Raw genomic sequence first — 14,212 nt, forward strand, 5'->3', positions numbered from 1 at the left:
TGGGGAGAGGAGGGGTGGCATTTTAAGTTGAGGAGAAGTCTTGCTTCCTACTACAAGTGAGAAAGGTTCGTTTTCATGTGCATTCTAAAGCCGTCTGCTTAGTTTCATCCAGTGAGCCTCAGCTCTGTGCTAGGAAAAGATGCTTGGGAAAGAATCCAAGAGACATAGGTCTTGTCCCCTCCAGGAGGCAGGTAAAGGTCTCTGTAGAGGGGATGGAATGACGCTTGAAGAGGGCCAAGTGGGCTGGGATGTGCCCAGCTGGCTGAGACTCTGAGAAGGGAGGAGGTATCAGAGCTGGGTTTTGAAAAAGAGCTGAATAGTCTCCAGGCAGAGGTATGTAAAAAGGCACAGAGGGGCAGGGCCTCAGGATCTTCTGTCCCTGGGTACCCTAATTGAACCACTTTCACAAAGGCACCTGCTCTGGGCAGACAGGGGGAAGGGCAGAGCCCCAGCATACAAGGTATGCCCCCATTCCTTCCCTGTGGATAAAAGCTCCTGCGGGGTGCACAGCTATACAGATAGGCCCTGTTGGGGTTCGGGGCACATAAACACTTTCCTGTGTAGCTTAATGGCATAAGAAAAGCCGTATCTCTATGTTCTGTGGGGGGAGGAATAGATGAGGAACTGGGGGAGGACCAGAGGAGGAGAATTGTAAAAGCAGAGGGGATTTCTTTGACCCTCAGGAGAATTTACCTGGGCATGTGCTCTGAAAGCCCAGCAGTCCTGGAAGGAGAAGCAATGAATCATTTATGATTGTTTTCACTTTGTATTCATTAAAGGCCTCTGCACTATTATTATGGAACCTTAATTGGCTTGGCACTGGGCACTGCCTCTCCCAGCCCCTGCTCCTCCCCCCGTTGCCAGCAGAAATTCCTGGAGTGAGCAGGAGAGAGGACCCTGCCTGGGAATAGGTAGCTGAGCTAGAATCTACCTGGAAGATCAAATGAAATGCAGTTGCTTTTCTTTCTTCTCTCTGATCATATATTAATAAATGTATCTCATCGGGTTTTAGCTCTGCTCCCCACGAGCTGCCCCAGGCACCTGCATCTCTTAGCCCTCTTTGCTTCCTCAGCCTCCAGAGAACTTTCCATCAGCTACCTCTTGCCCAGCCTTGCAGACGCAGTGACTTCACGCGTGACAGCATGCAGCCTTTGTTCCAAGTACCATATTGAGCACTGAACCAGCAACAATATTCGGGTTACCTGATTTACTTCTTTTAATACACTTCAGGGTAATTATAACTGCATAAAAGAGAGGACAAATTGGCCAGTAATTACAGTGTTAATTTGGCAATGTTTTATCATATTGTGGAAGCACAGTTTCCTCTCTAATTGTGTTGGGGGGATGCATTTGTCTATGGTACAGCTTACTGAGGGATTCTTGAGAATGGAAATGAAACACAAGAGACAGAGAAATCAGCTCTCCTCCCCATAAATATTCCTGTATTTGCGTGTATTTTGCAGCCTCCTTAAAAAAGCTAACTAACTCATTAATTCAGCCCTAATTAATGGAATGCCACAGAATGTGTGATTAGAATGTGACGGATTCTGCTGATGGATGGCCTTGCCTTTGCAAACTGGACATACCCCCAGATAAAAGGGCTGAACACTTCCCTTTCAGAATCTCACGGGCTGTGCATGCCTCACCACTGTCCCTGCTGAGAACGCGACCGTAGTTCCCGGAAAATGCCCCAGTCCCGGATGCCAAGAGGCCTTCCTCACCTTCCTGTGTGTGATGTGTATCTGCAGCCTGATCGGTGCCATGGCGCAGACGCCCTCTGTCATCATCCTCATCAGGTAAGCCGTTGGCATGGCCCCACCTCTCCTCCTTTCCACCAGGTGTTCTGCAGGTCTCCCGGGGACGAGAGCTTCCAATGCCATAGGAATCTTCCCCCCAGCCAGGCGAGCTAGGGCCTCAGCAAGGATTGTGGCTTCTCTAGGCTAATAGAAATCAATTAGGTTTGATAGGGGCCTCCCACCAAGAGAAGAAGGTAGGGCAGAGGGGAGAAGAGGGTACTTTCTTGTTCTCCCAGAAATAGACCCTGCAGGCAATTTTCAAAAGGATTCTGCATTGATCCTTGCAGGATGCAGCCTTGTTGGAGGAAAATGAAAATGGCCTCAGTGCCCAGCCCCCGCCACTGCTTAGCCATATGACCGTGGGCACATTTCCTCTGAGACTTGCTTCTGAATCTGTAACTGGGACTGATACGACCAATCCTGCCTGCCTCCTGCAGTGGGGCAGGACCCACTGTGTGTGCAAACCCAGTGGAGATGTGAGGGATCTCGTGCAGCGGGGCTCACGGCAGCTGGGCAGTGGCCATTCTTGTACAAAGAGGTCGTTGGAGACAGCCAACTGAAATTCTGTCGTTACCTGTCCTGGGCACAGGTGAGGTGCCTCAAAGATGAGCCATTAGTAATATTCTGAGTCACTTTTATCATTTGCAGAGTTGTGGAACCCAGAAGTGAGCTGACACATACCTGCCCCTCATCTGAATCAGGGGAAGGCACGCTACACAAAGACTCACCAGCTGGGCGTGGTGGCTCATGCCTGTAATCCCAGCACTTTGGGAGGCCAAGGTGGGAGGATCACTTGAGGTCAGGAGTTTGAAATTAGTCTGGCCAACGTGACAAAACCTCATCTGTACAAAAAAAAAAAAATACAAAAATTAGCAGGGCATGGTGGCACACACCTGTAATCCCAGCTACTTCAGAGGCAGAAGCAGGAAAATTGCTTGAACCCAGGAAGTGGAAGTTTCAGTGAGCTGAGATCATGCCACTGCACTCCAGCCTGGGTGACACAGCAAGACACTGTTTTGGGGGGGGGGAAAAAAAAAGGCTTGCCTTATTAGGATGCAGATTCCATAGCAAGGGTGAGATAGAAAAGTAGGAACGAAACTCGTGGAGTACCCAGTGTCCACACACCTCACCTCTAGTTTATCCAGCTTTTCTCTTCCTCTCACTTTGTGTTACGAATGCCCAAGGAAGAGGATTTTTAATGTTACCTCGAAGGTCATTAGCAAGGCCTTGTGAATGTGTACAGCATTAAGGCGACAATAGCAAATTGCCATTTGATACTTACAAAGACACCCAGTGGTTACAAGGCTGAAGCAGAACTGGCAAAATTACCAATTGCTGATGACATGGGAAAAGCCCATCATGCCTTTCGCAAAAGCAATGTGCCAGTCAGTCAGGAGCCATAAAATTATTCAGACTCTTTTATGCAGTAAATATGCATAAATACCCCTGCCATTTATCTTAAGAAAATAATTCTCTACAAGAAAAAGAAAAAGCTCAATGCAGACAGATTTTTATTACAACGTTAACTATAATAGCAGAAAACCTGAATTGAAATAGTGAGTTCAATTGTGGCACTGCAGTTCCATGGAATAATGAACATTCTTAAGAATGTGAAAGTGTTTATGAAATGAACTATTGAATTTAAAAGTATTTAGAGAGGATGATTATGTATCATATGCATTTGGACAAAAGCCATCAGATCTCATGTACAGGGTTTAGGTGGCTGCCTTATGAGTTTATGTTTCATTATTAGACATTCTCGTGAAATTATATTGTGATATCCATACACCAAAGGCACCAAGAAGCATGAAAAATGGCTAGGCCTTTACGCACTACCCCCACCAACTCCCCTGCAAAAACCCGGCCTCTGCACACTCACTAGTGGTGACCACCAAGCATGGAAAGTTTGTTGAAATTCTTAATCACTTCCCAATCTCAGCTTGATAAACAGCTCCTGGAGCTTTGCTGGAAATATTTGATTCCCTCTAAATTAATCAGCTGCAGATGGCCTGAATGGCCTAAGCTTATAACCAACCCCACGCTGTGCTGCAAGTACACGCTATGCACAGACGCAGCTTTATCGCTTCACCTTCCTGGTCTGATTTGCCATCACAGATGTCCCAGGCTGACACAGGGGCAAAGATGTGCCCTAGCCCTTGCCCCATGCCAGACAGGACAATCCCACCAACAGCAGTGCTCAGAATGTCTGGAAGTGAGGTTAAAACCTGATGCTCAGCCTTAGGCCCCACACTGGGCTCGGAGAGTAATTAAGTGGTGTTCTCAAGGTCACAGAGCTTACATGGAAAGTTAAGACTCCCTCCCCAGTGTTGTCCAGAACTTTCAATAGCGTTCGCACAGAGCCCTCTCTGCTCCTTCATCACTAAAGCCAGAAAGGATTCCTCTTCCCATAGAAACCAGTTTCCCAAGAGGATGTGAAGGGAGATCTTAGCACCTTGCTCACTTTGTTCGTCGTGACATGATAGCTCAAAGGAAATCAAATTTCAGGTGATGAATATTCTGGCTCATTATACCGGAGTGCTTTCATGATAAGGAGAATTTGCCTCTATTTATGCGTCTAAATCACAGTGTAAAAACTGGAGCCACGGAGCCGATAATATCCTTGAAGAACTTGGATTCTGGGACGTGCACATTCTAGAGTACTGACTGTTTCTGTCCAGAGGCACTGGACTTCACCTGGACTTTGTACTGGTATCTTAGCAGAGTCACGCCCCCATCACTCATGAAAGTCATGACCTGCTGCCCTGGGATGACTTACCTGTAGTCTCCTCTTTATAATTAAGAGATGTGTTTTCCATGAGAATCTTAGAAATGGGGGCCAAGACTGTAAAAATGCCAATGTCTTCATTCATTCAGCCTGCTGTAACAAAATACTTAGACGCAGTGGCTTCTACACAAAAGGCACTTATTTCTGTTGGTTCTGAAAACCAGGGCATTCAAGATCAAGGTGGCAGCAGGCGTGCTGTCTGGTGAGGGCTGGTGTCCTGGTTCAGAGATGTGCCTTGCTGCCATGCCCTGACATAGAAAGGTGAGGTAACTTTCTGGGGTATCCTTTCTAAGGGCACTGGACCTATTCACAAAAGCACGAGTCCTCATGACCTAATAATCACCTTCCAAAGGCCCCAGCATTACCTTAAGGGTTAGGTTTTAACGTGTGAATTTGTAGAGGACACATCTTTTTTGAATTGTTACTGAGTTTGTCATACCAAGAAACCAAAGACATGCCCACCTGAGACTCAAACCAAGTGGTAGCTCGTTGGATGGCTGGATGAATGACCTCTGAGATCATTTAAGAACGGTATTCTAGCCAAGTCCATAGATAGCTTAAATATCCTGTGTACTGGATAGCCTGTTCGTAACTTTGTTATTAATGTTTATTTTGTACGAAACTGATTTCTAGGCCCTCCTTGCATCTCATGGCTCTTTGAGCCATACTGGACTGCTTCTACACCTAGCCAGGTCCTTCCAGGGAGCATAGACATGTGATTCCTTTCCCCTCTCCCCTAGGGACCCATGATGGGGACAGATGAGAGGAAGGTTCTTTGGCACTGGTATTCAGGATGACCTGAAGCACATATGCATGTGGTCAGTCAACTGTCTTTCCCTTCACATACCTTCATCACCAAGCCAAGAAATGGCTACCCACTCACACTGTCACATAGCACATGCTGGGCACCACACATAGTGCTGGGGTTGAGGTAATGATAATAAATAAGACACAAATAGCCTTTGGCCCCAGGACAGAAGCCAAGTGTTGAAGAAATACCAGCTACATAAGTAGGAGGTACTACGAAGGAGGCTGTGTTATCAGCTGTATGGACCCATCTGCCTGAAATTGGTCAGTTTCCAAACTTCTCTCTACTATCCCATCCCAGAAAATGTTACACTCTGGAAATGTTCTGGAAAATGTATAAAACATCATTCCAAGGGACTATTCTGAGGAACCCAAGGCCAGGGAGATTCGATCACTTTGAAACAAAAACCTGTAATTAGATGAAGATACCTTTCCAATTTAAAAGGTGCTTGTATTAGGGTTCTCTAGAGGTACAGAAGTGTGAGAGAGAGATCTTATTGTATCTAATCACTCACACAATCACCAAGGTTCCACAATAGGCTGTCTGCAAGCTGTGGAACAGGAAAGTCAGTCTGAGTCCCGAAACTGAAGAACTTGGAATCTGATGTTTGAGAGCAGGAAGGGTCCAGCGCGGGAGAAAGACGCAGGCGGGTAGACTAGACCTGTCTGGTCTTTTCACACTTTTCTGCCTGCTTTGTATCTACCTGCACTGGCAGCTGATTAGATGCTGCCATTCCCAGCCCACAAGATCAAATGTTAATCTCCTTTGGCAACACCCTCACAGACACACCCAAGATCAATACTTTGCATCCCTCCATCAAGTTGACTCAGTATTAACCATCACAGTGCTGAAACATGCTAAGTGGCTTATTTCCCAAATGGTCCCTCTAGGGGGTCAAACCATGCTAGCCTGGTGGATTTCACACAATGACTGGAGAATGGGAAAGATGTTCACGGTGTCAGCCTGTTTGTGAAGCATAAGGGGGATTATTTTCTACGTTGACGTTTCTCCCCCATACATGTACCCCACCAACTTAGATGCTTCCTGGTCTCAGCAAAACCAGCATGTCTTTTATGTCCAAATTTGCATTCTATCCTTCGAATGACAAGGTGAGCTCCAGTTATTAAAAAACACTGTTAAATTCCTAAACTTTCTTGGCACCACAGTAGCGGTAATTTTTCAGACTTTAGACAGGGAAACCAAAAAAAAAAAAAAAAAAGAGAAGACGCAATTAGTAATTTTCTAAATCAGAGCTCTCGTGGACAGCAGCAAATGACTCTGGGGTCTGTTAATTACAGGGGAGTGATCAAAATCTGTTTTCTTTCCCTCTTCATCTCTTTGCATGTAGGACAGTCAGCCCTGAACTCAAGTCTTACGCCTTGGGAGTTCTTTTTCTCCTCCTTCGTTTGTTAGGTACGTATTCTCTATTTCCTCAATAACGAATTGGATGCTTATTACTAGGTGAGTAAATATCAGTGAAATTATCCCATTTCCTGGGTCTGTCTCTTTTTTCCTTTGAAGTTTAATTATTAGGAAACGAGAAATATTAAGTCTGAAAATAATGCTCAGAGATAAACTCAGGTCCTGCACGGATAGCACGAAGTTCTCATTTATACCAACTCTTCTCTTCACGCCACCCTGAATTCTCATCGGCATGAGGAAGAAAAGTGATGGCACCAAAGGGGGAAAAAATCTGGCGGTGTAATTTGGCATCCTCATTAAGCAAGCCATGAGCAGCTTGTGAAATGCTTCATTTATGGGGCCGCCAGCTGGGAGAAAGAGGCGTTTCTCACAATGCCTTGAAAAGGGAAAGTTTGCATCCTTTAAATTTTTCCAAACTGACTTAGTTTGTTTACCTTGAGTTTCTGGGATGGGGCAAACGTGACCTTCACGCTTATGTAGGGCCCATGTTTCAAGATTTGGTATGGAAAGAAGGAATCAAGTCCAACCCTCTCGTTTTTAAGATAGGCCAAAGGAAGATGAGGAAGTCCATGGTTCACCCAGGGTCCTTCCTGTGCACTGGCTGGGCCCAGTTCCCAGTTGTGCCTGCCTCTCTCTTGCCAGACCACACTGTTGCTTTATGAGCATTCTGTGGTTAAGGCTAAGATGAAGATAACTGTTTCCTTGAATAGTAGGACAGTCATCTTCCCCGGTGGACTTTAAATGACATCTGAATGTATAAAGAAAAACAGGCTGACCTGTATTTTTACAGTAGAAATAACATTCCTCATTCGAAGGCTATAATTGTGGATAAGCACAAATACCTAGTCATAGAAATGTTTGTAAAAAAAAAAAAAGGAAAACTGGCAGCTACCCAAAAGCACAACAGCAGGCAATTAGTTAAATCGGTTATGGTCTATAATCGCAGCAGGATTTATGTTCCCCTCTAAAATTCTGGAAAGAAAAGCATAGACTTAGAAAGGACATGTGATGTGTGGAAGGGAAAAAAAGAGGTCTGAAATATGATAAATACTCAAATATTTTAAATATATACATAAACAGAAAAATACGGCAAATGATGCCAAAATCGTTTTACTATTTGAGTAATAAGGTTACAAATATTTTCTAAATTTGTTGTAAAGTTTTGAATGAAATGTCTATTACTTTTATGAGATTAATTTTTATATAGTGATATACAAAAGAAAAATATTAGCCTTTAGATCCATTAAGGCCCTCCCTAAGGAACGGCCAATACATAGCACATGTCTCTCCTCACCTCCCTTCCCCAAATCAAAAACTTCCCATCAACCTGTGATCATTCCCTCTGTGCCTGGGAGAAGACCTCAGAATGCTCTCAACCACTCTCAGTCTATGTTTCTTGGTATATATGAGGCTCATGCTGAGATGGTGCTCCCAGGATGGAGAGAGGGTAGGGTTGAGAAATAGGAGGAGGTACCTTCATTATTCCAATGGCATTGTCTTACATCTAAGTCATGGAAAATAGAAATGTTCCAGGTGTGAAGATGCAGAAGTAAAACAAGTTCAGCAAAGGAAAGCACTTGGGCCTTCCTGGGAAGCTGCAGTAGCTTGCAGAACTACCAAGGCAGAGTTACCTTTGTGCTGAGTTTTTTCTATTATTGGGAGGGTACTATCTGCATACATCATCACACCCCTATGCTCACTGCCTTGTGGGGCGGATCGATAAGTCGATGTGTAATATCAACTAGCACATTGGGACCCTTATTTCTGCAAATGGTAAAGCCATTCCACATACGCATTTGTTCAAGAAGCTAACATTTATGGAAAAGCTACTGTGTTCTAAGCCATGGACCATCCCCAGGGAAGTGACCTCAGCTCTGTCCTTATGCATCCTCCGGGGCTGGCCAGGGAAGGTAAGAGCTCACCGTCCTAATCTGTGGAGTTGCTGTGGAGGTCTCCGCACCTCTAGACAGATACTAAGGACTCAACGCAACTGGCAGAACATTTTTTTTTTTTTGAGACGGAGTTTCGCTCTTGTTACCCAGGCTGGAGTGCAATGGCGCGATCTCGGCTCACCGCAATCTCCGCCTCCTGGGTTCAGGCAATTCTCCTGCCTCAGCCTCCCGAGTAGCTGGGATCACAGGCATGCGCCACCATGCCCAGCTAATTTTTTGTATTTTTAGTAGAGACGGGGTGTTACCATGTTGACCAGGTTGGTCTCGATCTCTCAACCTCGTGATCCACCCGCCTCGGCCTCCCAAAGTGCTGGGATTACAGGCTTGAGCCACCGCGCCCGGCCCTAGAACGTTTTTTTGGTAGCATAAGATGAAAAAAAAAAAGTGCAAGACGTTTCTGAAAAGTTAATGAAAATTACAGGACCATTGGAAACAAGTGCACATTATGAATCATATTTTGCTGTTAGAAGCATCATATACTGCTGTAAAGCAATTTCACTATTTGCATGTCTGCCCCAGGAATAATCAACCAGGTATTACCTAGAATAGTGTCTTTCAACTTCTGCAGCTATCATCTAGAGCAAGAGACGGCAAGTTTTGCGTTATGGCCCAGTATGCACAAGCCTATGCCTAGATACTGCAGAAACAGAAAAAATACTCACTGTAATAGGCATGACACGCTCTGACATTTTCTATTATAGTCTATTCCATGCTTTTAAAAAAGTTGGTCATGACCCACTCTATTGATTTTATTGCCCATTATGAGTCTTAAATTAGAGACTGGAAAACCCTACTCTAGAAGAATATGACACAGCCTCATGTTTTAATTAAAAGCAGCTCATGGAAGAAGTCTTAGCATTTGGCCTAATTCCCTTTCTTGCAGCCCCCAGTAAGATGAACCACCATTACTGTTAATGAAAGGCTGGCGAAGACACCAGATTCTCTGACACTGTCAGCTTTTGTGCTGGCCTTGCAAGGGTAATGGGGATACGATGGGGACATCACAGGGGAAGGTGACAACATTCCTGATGGCATCGGCAGAGGTGCAACAGGAATCTGTAGAATGGCCTCCTCATCTCGCCTTGGGATGGGAGTAGTGGGTTTGAGAAGGATGTGATGTCCGTGGTCAGCCCTGGAGGAATAAGAGTCATACGGATGAGCAGGGAGAAGGACTTAAGGGGTAAAAGCCTGGGGCTGAACAAAGGTTCCAGCATGTTTGGGTGTCCAGACTGGGGGAAAGGGGGACAGCAGAAGATGGATCTGGAGAGGGTAGTCGATCAGGAAGTTGGTAAGGAAGGGCTTCTGCCCTGTTGGTGAGTTTGATCTTTATCTCTAAGGCAAATGAAAGTTGTAGATGGGCTTTAACCAGAGAGTGGCAGGATCCGCTGTGTATTTCAGAAAGGGCTTGTCTGCCATGTGGAGAATGAGAACATAGCTGGAGAGGTTGCTGTAATGGAGTGAGTGACGGAGGCTCGTGCTGAGATGGTGCTTTCAGGATGGGGAGAGGGTAGGGTTGAGAAACACGAGGAGGAAGCTTCGTTATTCTCTGAGGGGAAGCATAAGGACTGGAGTCTCAGAAAGGGGAACTCGGAGTGCCCACTCCTAAGAAAGGCTTGGGTCATGCGGTGAACACAGGAATCATTTATGGGAGAGGAGAAAGGATGTGGAGCAAGCTGGGAGTGTTGTGGACCAGCACCCTCCAGTGGAACTCGCCGTGGTGATAGAAATGTTCTCTGTCTGTACCACAGGTGCTACTGCACACTTGAAATGCGGCTGCTGTAGACTACTTATTTGTACTAGTTTTCCTGTAAGTCGCCATACTGGACAATGAGGGGGCCGTCTTTGATGCACCACCCTCATGGGTCAGAGTGAGAAAGTGGGATGGGGCATGAGATGACCCTCTTTCCAGACACTTGGCTGTAAGTGAAGAGGGCAGGAGCTAAAAATGGATGTAAGATTGGCCTCCCTTGTTGCTTTACACGCCAACGGCAAGGAGTTGGTAGAAAGCGCCAGGGCAGGGCCTGCAGAGGCACTGGTCAGTGTAGCGCTGGGAGTGGCCCCAGCACCCTGGAGCAGAAGCAGGAGTGTGGCAGGCGTGGCGACAGAAGAGTGGACTAAAAAAGCTGAGGATGATGATCAAAGGGGCTGAGATGGGACAGAGGAGAGAGGACAAAGATCCCAGAACTGTAAACATGAGTTGTCATCAATAATGGAAAAAGAGAAGTAGAGGCTGTGGCCAGAGCCTCATTATGGAAGTGGAGAAATTCTGACCAATGACACAGCCCAGGGGTAGACATCCTCGATGCTGAGAACGAGTTATTGAAAGGCTCACATGGACAAGTTCTGTCATCCAGTATAGTGGCAGAAGGTGAGTAGGAGAGGAAGACACTGACCAGAAGAAGGGTCAGTACATTCAGAGTAAACAGAACCATCTACTCATGGCGGAATTCCTGGTATAATCAAGTCCATCCTGCTTTATTCTTCTACTAGTGTCTTAGCCACTGCTTTTCTCTCCAGGCTGTGGGCAAACTCCCTGCTCCTGGGGCCTATTGCATTTCAGGATGGTACACCAAATTAAGTTAGTGGAAACAAACATGGACAGAGATTCTTCTGCATCCAAGATGCTGTCTAGGAGCTGCTCAGTGTATACAGATAAGTGGGTGCCAACATCCTGCCTCCAGGATAGGAGAACGAGGCAAGTGTGGGGAAGATGTGGGGTTAGAAAAGTTATAGAGGACTTTGATTTCCAAGGGGAGAAATTATACTTGGCTGAGTAGTTGCCAGTGTGGAGCGAATGAGGGTTTCAGGTGGCAGAGTAAACATACATTCAGAATTTTGCTGGAGGTAGAGCAGCCGGTGAGCAGGGCATAAGGTCGCGGGATGCCTGATAACTCATCAAAAGCATTGAGGTGAGAAGCTGGCTACCAGCAATGCGGTGGGTTCAAAAGGCCAAGACAGATGGGAGCCACATAGTGAGGCGGCATCTACAGAGGCTCCCCACCCAGCAGACCTAAGTGAAAGCAAAAGAGAAACAACAAAATCTCAAGATGAAGCTGAGGTTGGAGCCTCTAAGCCTTTAATAGAATAAAGTAAGAGACACAATGGATCAAGTGTCTCAGGATTATTATTAGGGATGGGCTTAGCTTCCACAGTAACACCACAAACTCTCCATACACTAACCCTACCTCAGTTTTCCAGCATGCCTGCCTGGTCAAAAGCATGGGGAAGGCCCTTGGGGTGCATCCCTGTAGGCAGGCATCATTCCTGAGCAGACTGCCCTTGGTCTGGAACGATTCGTGAATTACTCTAGGAAAGTACATCCTAGACACTCCTGATGTGGCTTGTCAGACATTTGTTGACGTCCTGCTGTGAGCATCGTCTTGCGTATGAAGTTTATAGGCAAACGGAGAAATGAACGTGTTAAATGATGATGTGGAAGAAGTAAGCACAGCATGCCCAGGCGCCCCAGGTGAGAGGTGGGAGGGAGTGAGATACAGGGGTGGGATGCATGGAAGACCCCTTCTACTTGCCGATGCTTTTAATTGTGCATTTGGCAAACATATGTTAGGCACCAGCCATGTGGCCCGGTTCTGTCAGCAGTGCGCCTGACCTCCTGATGTCTTAGCTGTGCTAAGGTGACATCCAGTATTCGCAATCAGCCCTCCACAATCAGTCACACCTGCTCTTGAGTCTAGCTCTGCCTTTCCTGACCACTTGACAGATTAACAAGGGGTCCAGGAATGAAAGGAGCCCGTAGTAGCTCCACTAGATGCTCCTGTTTAAGAAAAGTAAATGTCAGGTGTCAGTGGAAGGTGCTTGCGGATGTCAACAGCCCAGACCTTTCTTGGCATTGCATAGGCAGAGAACTCATTAATCCTTTCAGGAGAATACACTTTTCAGCATCTCCCTCTCTAACTGGTGCTGGCCATCAGTTAGATGTAATTCCATCAGGTTGAATAGAGATTCCATGGTGAAATCAAATCTTGGCAGGTATGCCGAAGAGAAATAGGTATCTTTTTAAATGGAAATGGCAGTGATTTTCAGCTTCCATTTTGTCCCATAAAGGAATTTGAACCTATTTTTCTTACGAAAGCCTTTCAATTCAATTTTTAAGTTTAGACCAAGGAATAGAAGTAGGCCCAGCCTCTTCAACTAAGAGAGTAAATTAAATAGCCAAGATATAAGACCTTGAGGTTTAATCTCTGTTAATAGATTTTAGGAAAACAGAGACAGTTTTCTTAAACAGTGCAGCAGTTTATGCATTGAAATATATATAGCTGCAGTTTAAGCCAGAGTATAAAAGTAAGATTTAGTCCTTTTAATCTTCCCTCTAATAGCGGGAACAGCACTGAGCCTGCACATATCCGCCTCCACACACGGTAGGTTCCTAGTGCCCCAGTGATGGGACGCTCTTAACACCTGCTTCATCCACAAGTTCCTGCCCAGAGGACACAGGTAGAAAAGAAGATAAAGAGACAACGGCTCTTGCAGGCCCCAGGGAAGAGAGCATTTCTTCAAAAGACATGGTTACTAAAATACACCACCATCATCAAGCTTTCTTGTACCTAAGGACTTAACAGAGTGAAGGTGCTCAAAACCAGAGGGGACACTCAAGTACACCTGCCCGGCCCCCCTTTTGGATGCACCTGATTATCCCCTAAAACTGATGTATGATGTGGGGCATTTTTTTTTTAATTTAAGATGGAGTCTCACTGTCACCCAGGCTGGAGTGCAGTGGCATGATCTTGGCTCACTGCAGCCTCTGCCTCCCAGGTTCAAGTGATTGTCCTCCCTCAGCCTCCCAAGTCGATGTGGAGAGTCACAGCTTGAAAGGTTTTCTGCAATTCTTTCTCTAGAGACAGTGACTTAAGAGAGGACAGATTTTCACTTGCCCAAAAGGGTTTAGGACAAATGCCAAACAAGAGTGAGGGAACCACGTTTTTGGAGATCGCACCCTGGGAGAGCTTTCTCAAATGGTGTCCCATTGAATCCTTATGGAAGCTCTGCCCAAAAGTATGACTGTGCCCACTGTATAAACAGCAAACTGAGATTCACTAAAGTTGTGTGAATCACACACTTCCCAGGTGGCAAAATTAGAATCCAAAATCAACTGCCTCTGGTTCATACATTTACATTTCTTCCCTAACACCAAAACTCCGGATGTGAACTCCCTGTCTGACCAAAGGCTCTTCCTGCTGACAGTTGCAGTATCTGTTAGTACTGCCTCAGGTGTCTGCCGAAATACTGAGTTTGTTTACAAGATAAGTCTCCCAGCCTTCTCTGTGTATTAGCAACTCCAAAGAAGGAAGGGCTTGGCAAAGATCAGACCCCCTGTGTGTTTTACCCTCTGCACACTTCAAAACCAGGCTTCTACAAGCCAGTTACTCCAGGAGCTTAGCAAAAGGGTAAATAAAATACTCTCCATATCCCTGGAAATCCCCAGTAAGAG

At 45.8% G+C, this 14,212-nt stretch overlaps 1 protein-coding gene and 1 long non-coding RNA gene across 10 annotated transcripts in view; one reads left to right on the plus strand and one right to left on the minus strand.

The window, feature by feature from the left end:
* SLCO3A1 (solute carrier organic anion transporter family member 3A1) overlaps positions 1-14,212 on the plus strand; it is an 829,245-nt gene that overhangs the window by 801,480 nt on the left and 13,553 nt on the right. For all 9 annotated transcript variants that reach the window (XM_078326842.1, XM_078326843.1, XM_078326840.1 and 6 more), the window contains 2 exons: positions 1,621-1,796; positions 6,738-6,802. In XM_078326842.1, the coding sequence (XP_078182968.1) occupies positions 1,621-1,796; positions 6,738-6,802 (241 nt within the window). The remainder of the gene's footprint in view (positions 1-1,620; positions 1,797-6,737; positions 6,803-14,212) is intronic.
* Positions 1,793-14,212, minus strand: part of LOC128932499 (uncharacterized) — a 160,575-nt gene continuing 148,155 nt past the window's right edge. The window contains exon 3 of the long non-coding RNA XR_008482391.2: positions 1,793-1,940. This is a non-coding gene — a long non-coding RNA (uncharacterized LOC128932499). The remainder of the gene's footprint in view (positions 1,941-14,212) is intronic.

The sequence above is a fragment of the Callithrix jacchus genome, chromosome 6 (genome assembly GCF_049354715.1).
Source record: "Callithrix jacchus isolate 240 chromosome 6, calJac240_pri, whole genome shotgun sequence".
Taxonomy (NCBI): Eukaryota; Metazoa; Chordata; class Mammalia; order Primates; family Cebidae; genus Callithrix; species Callithrix jacchus.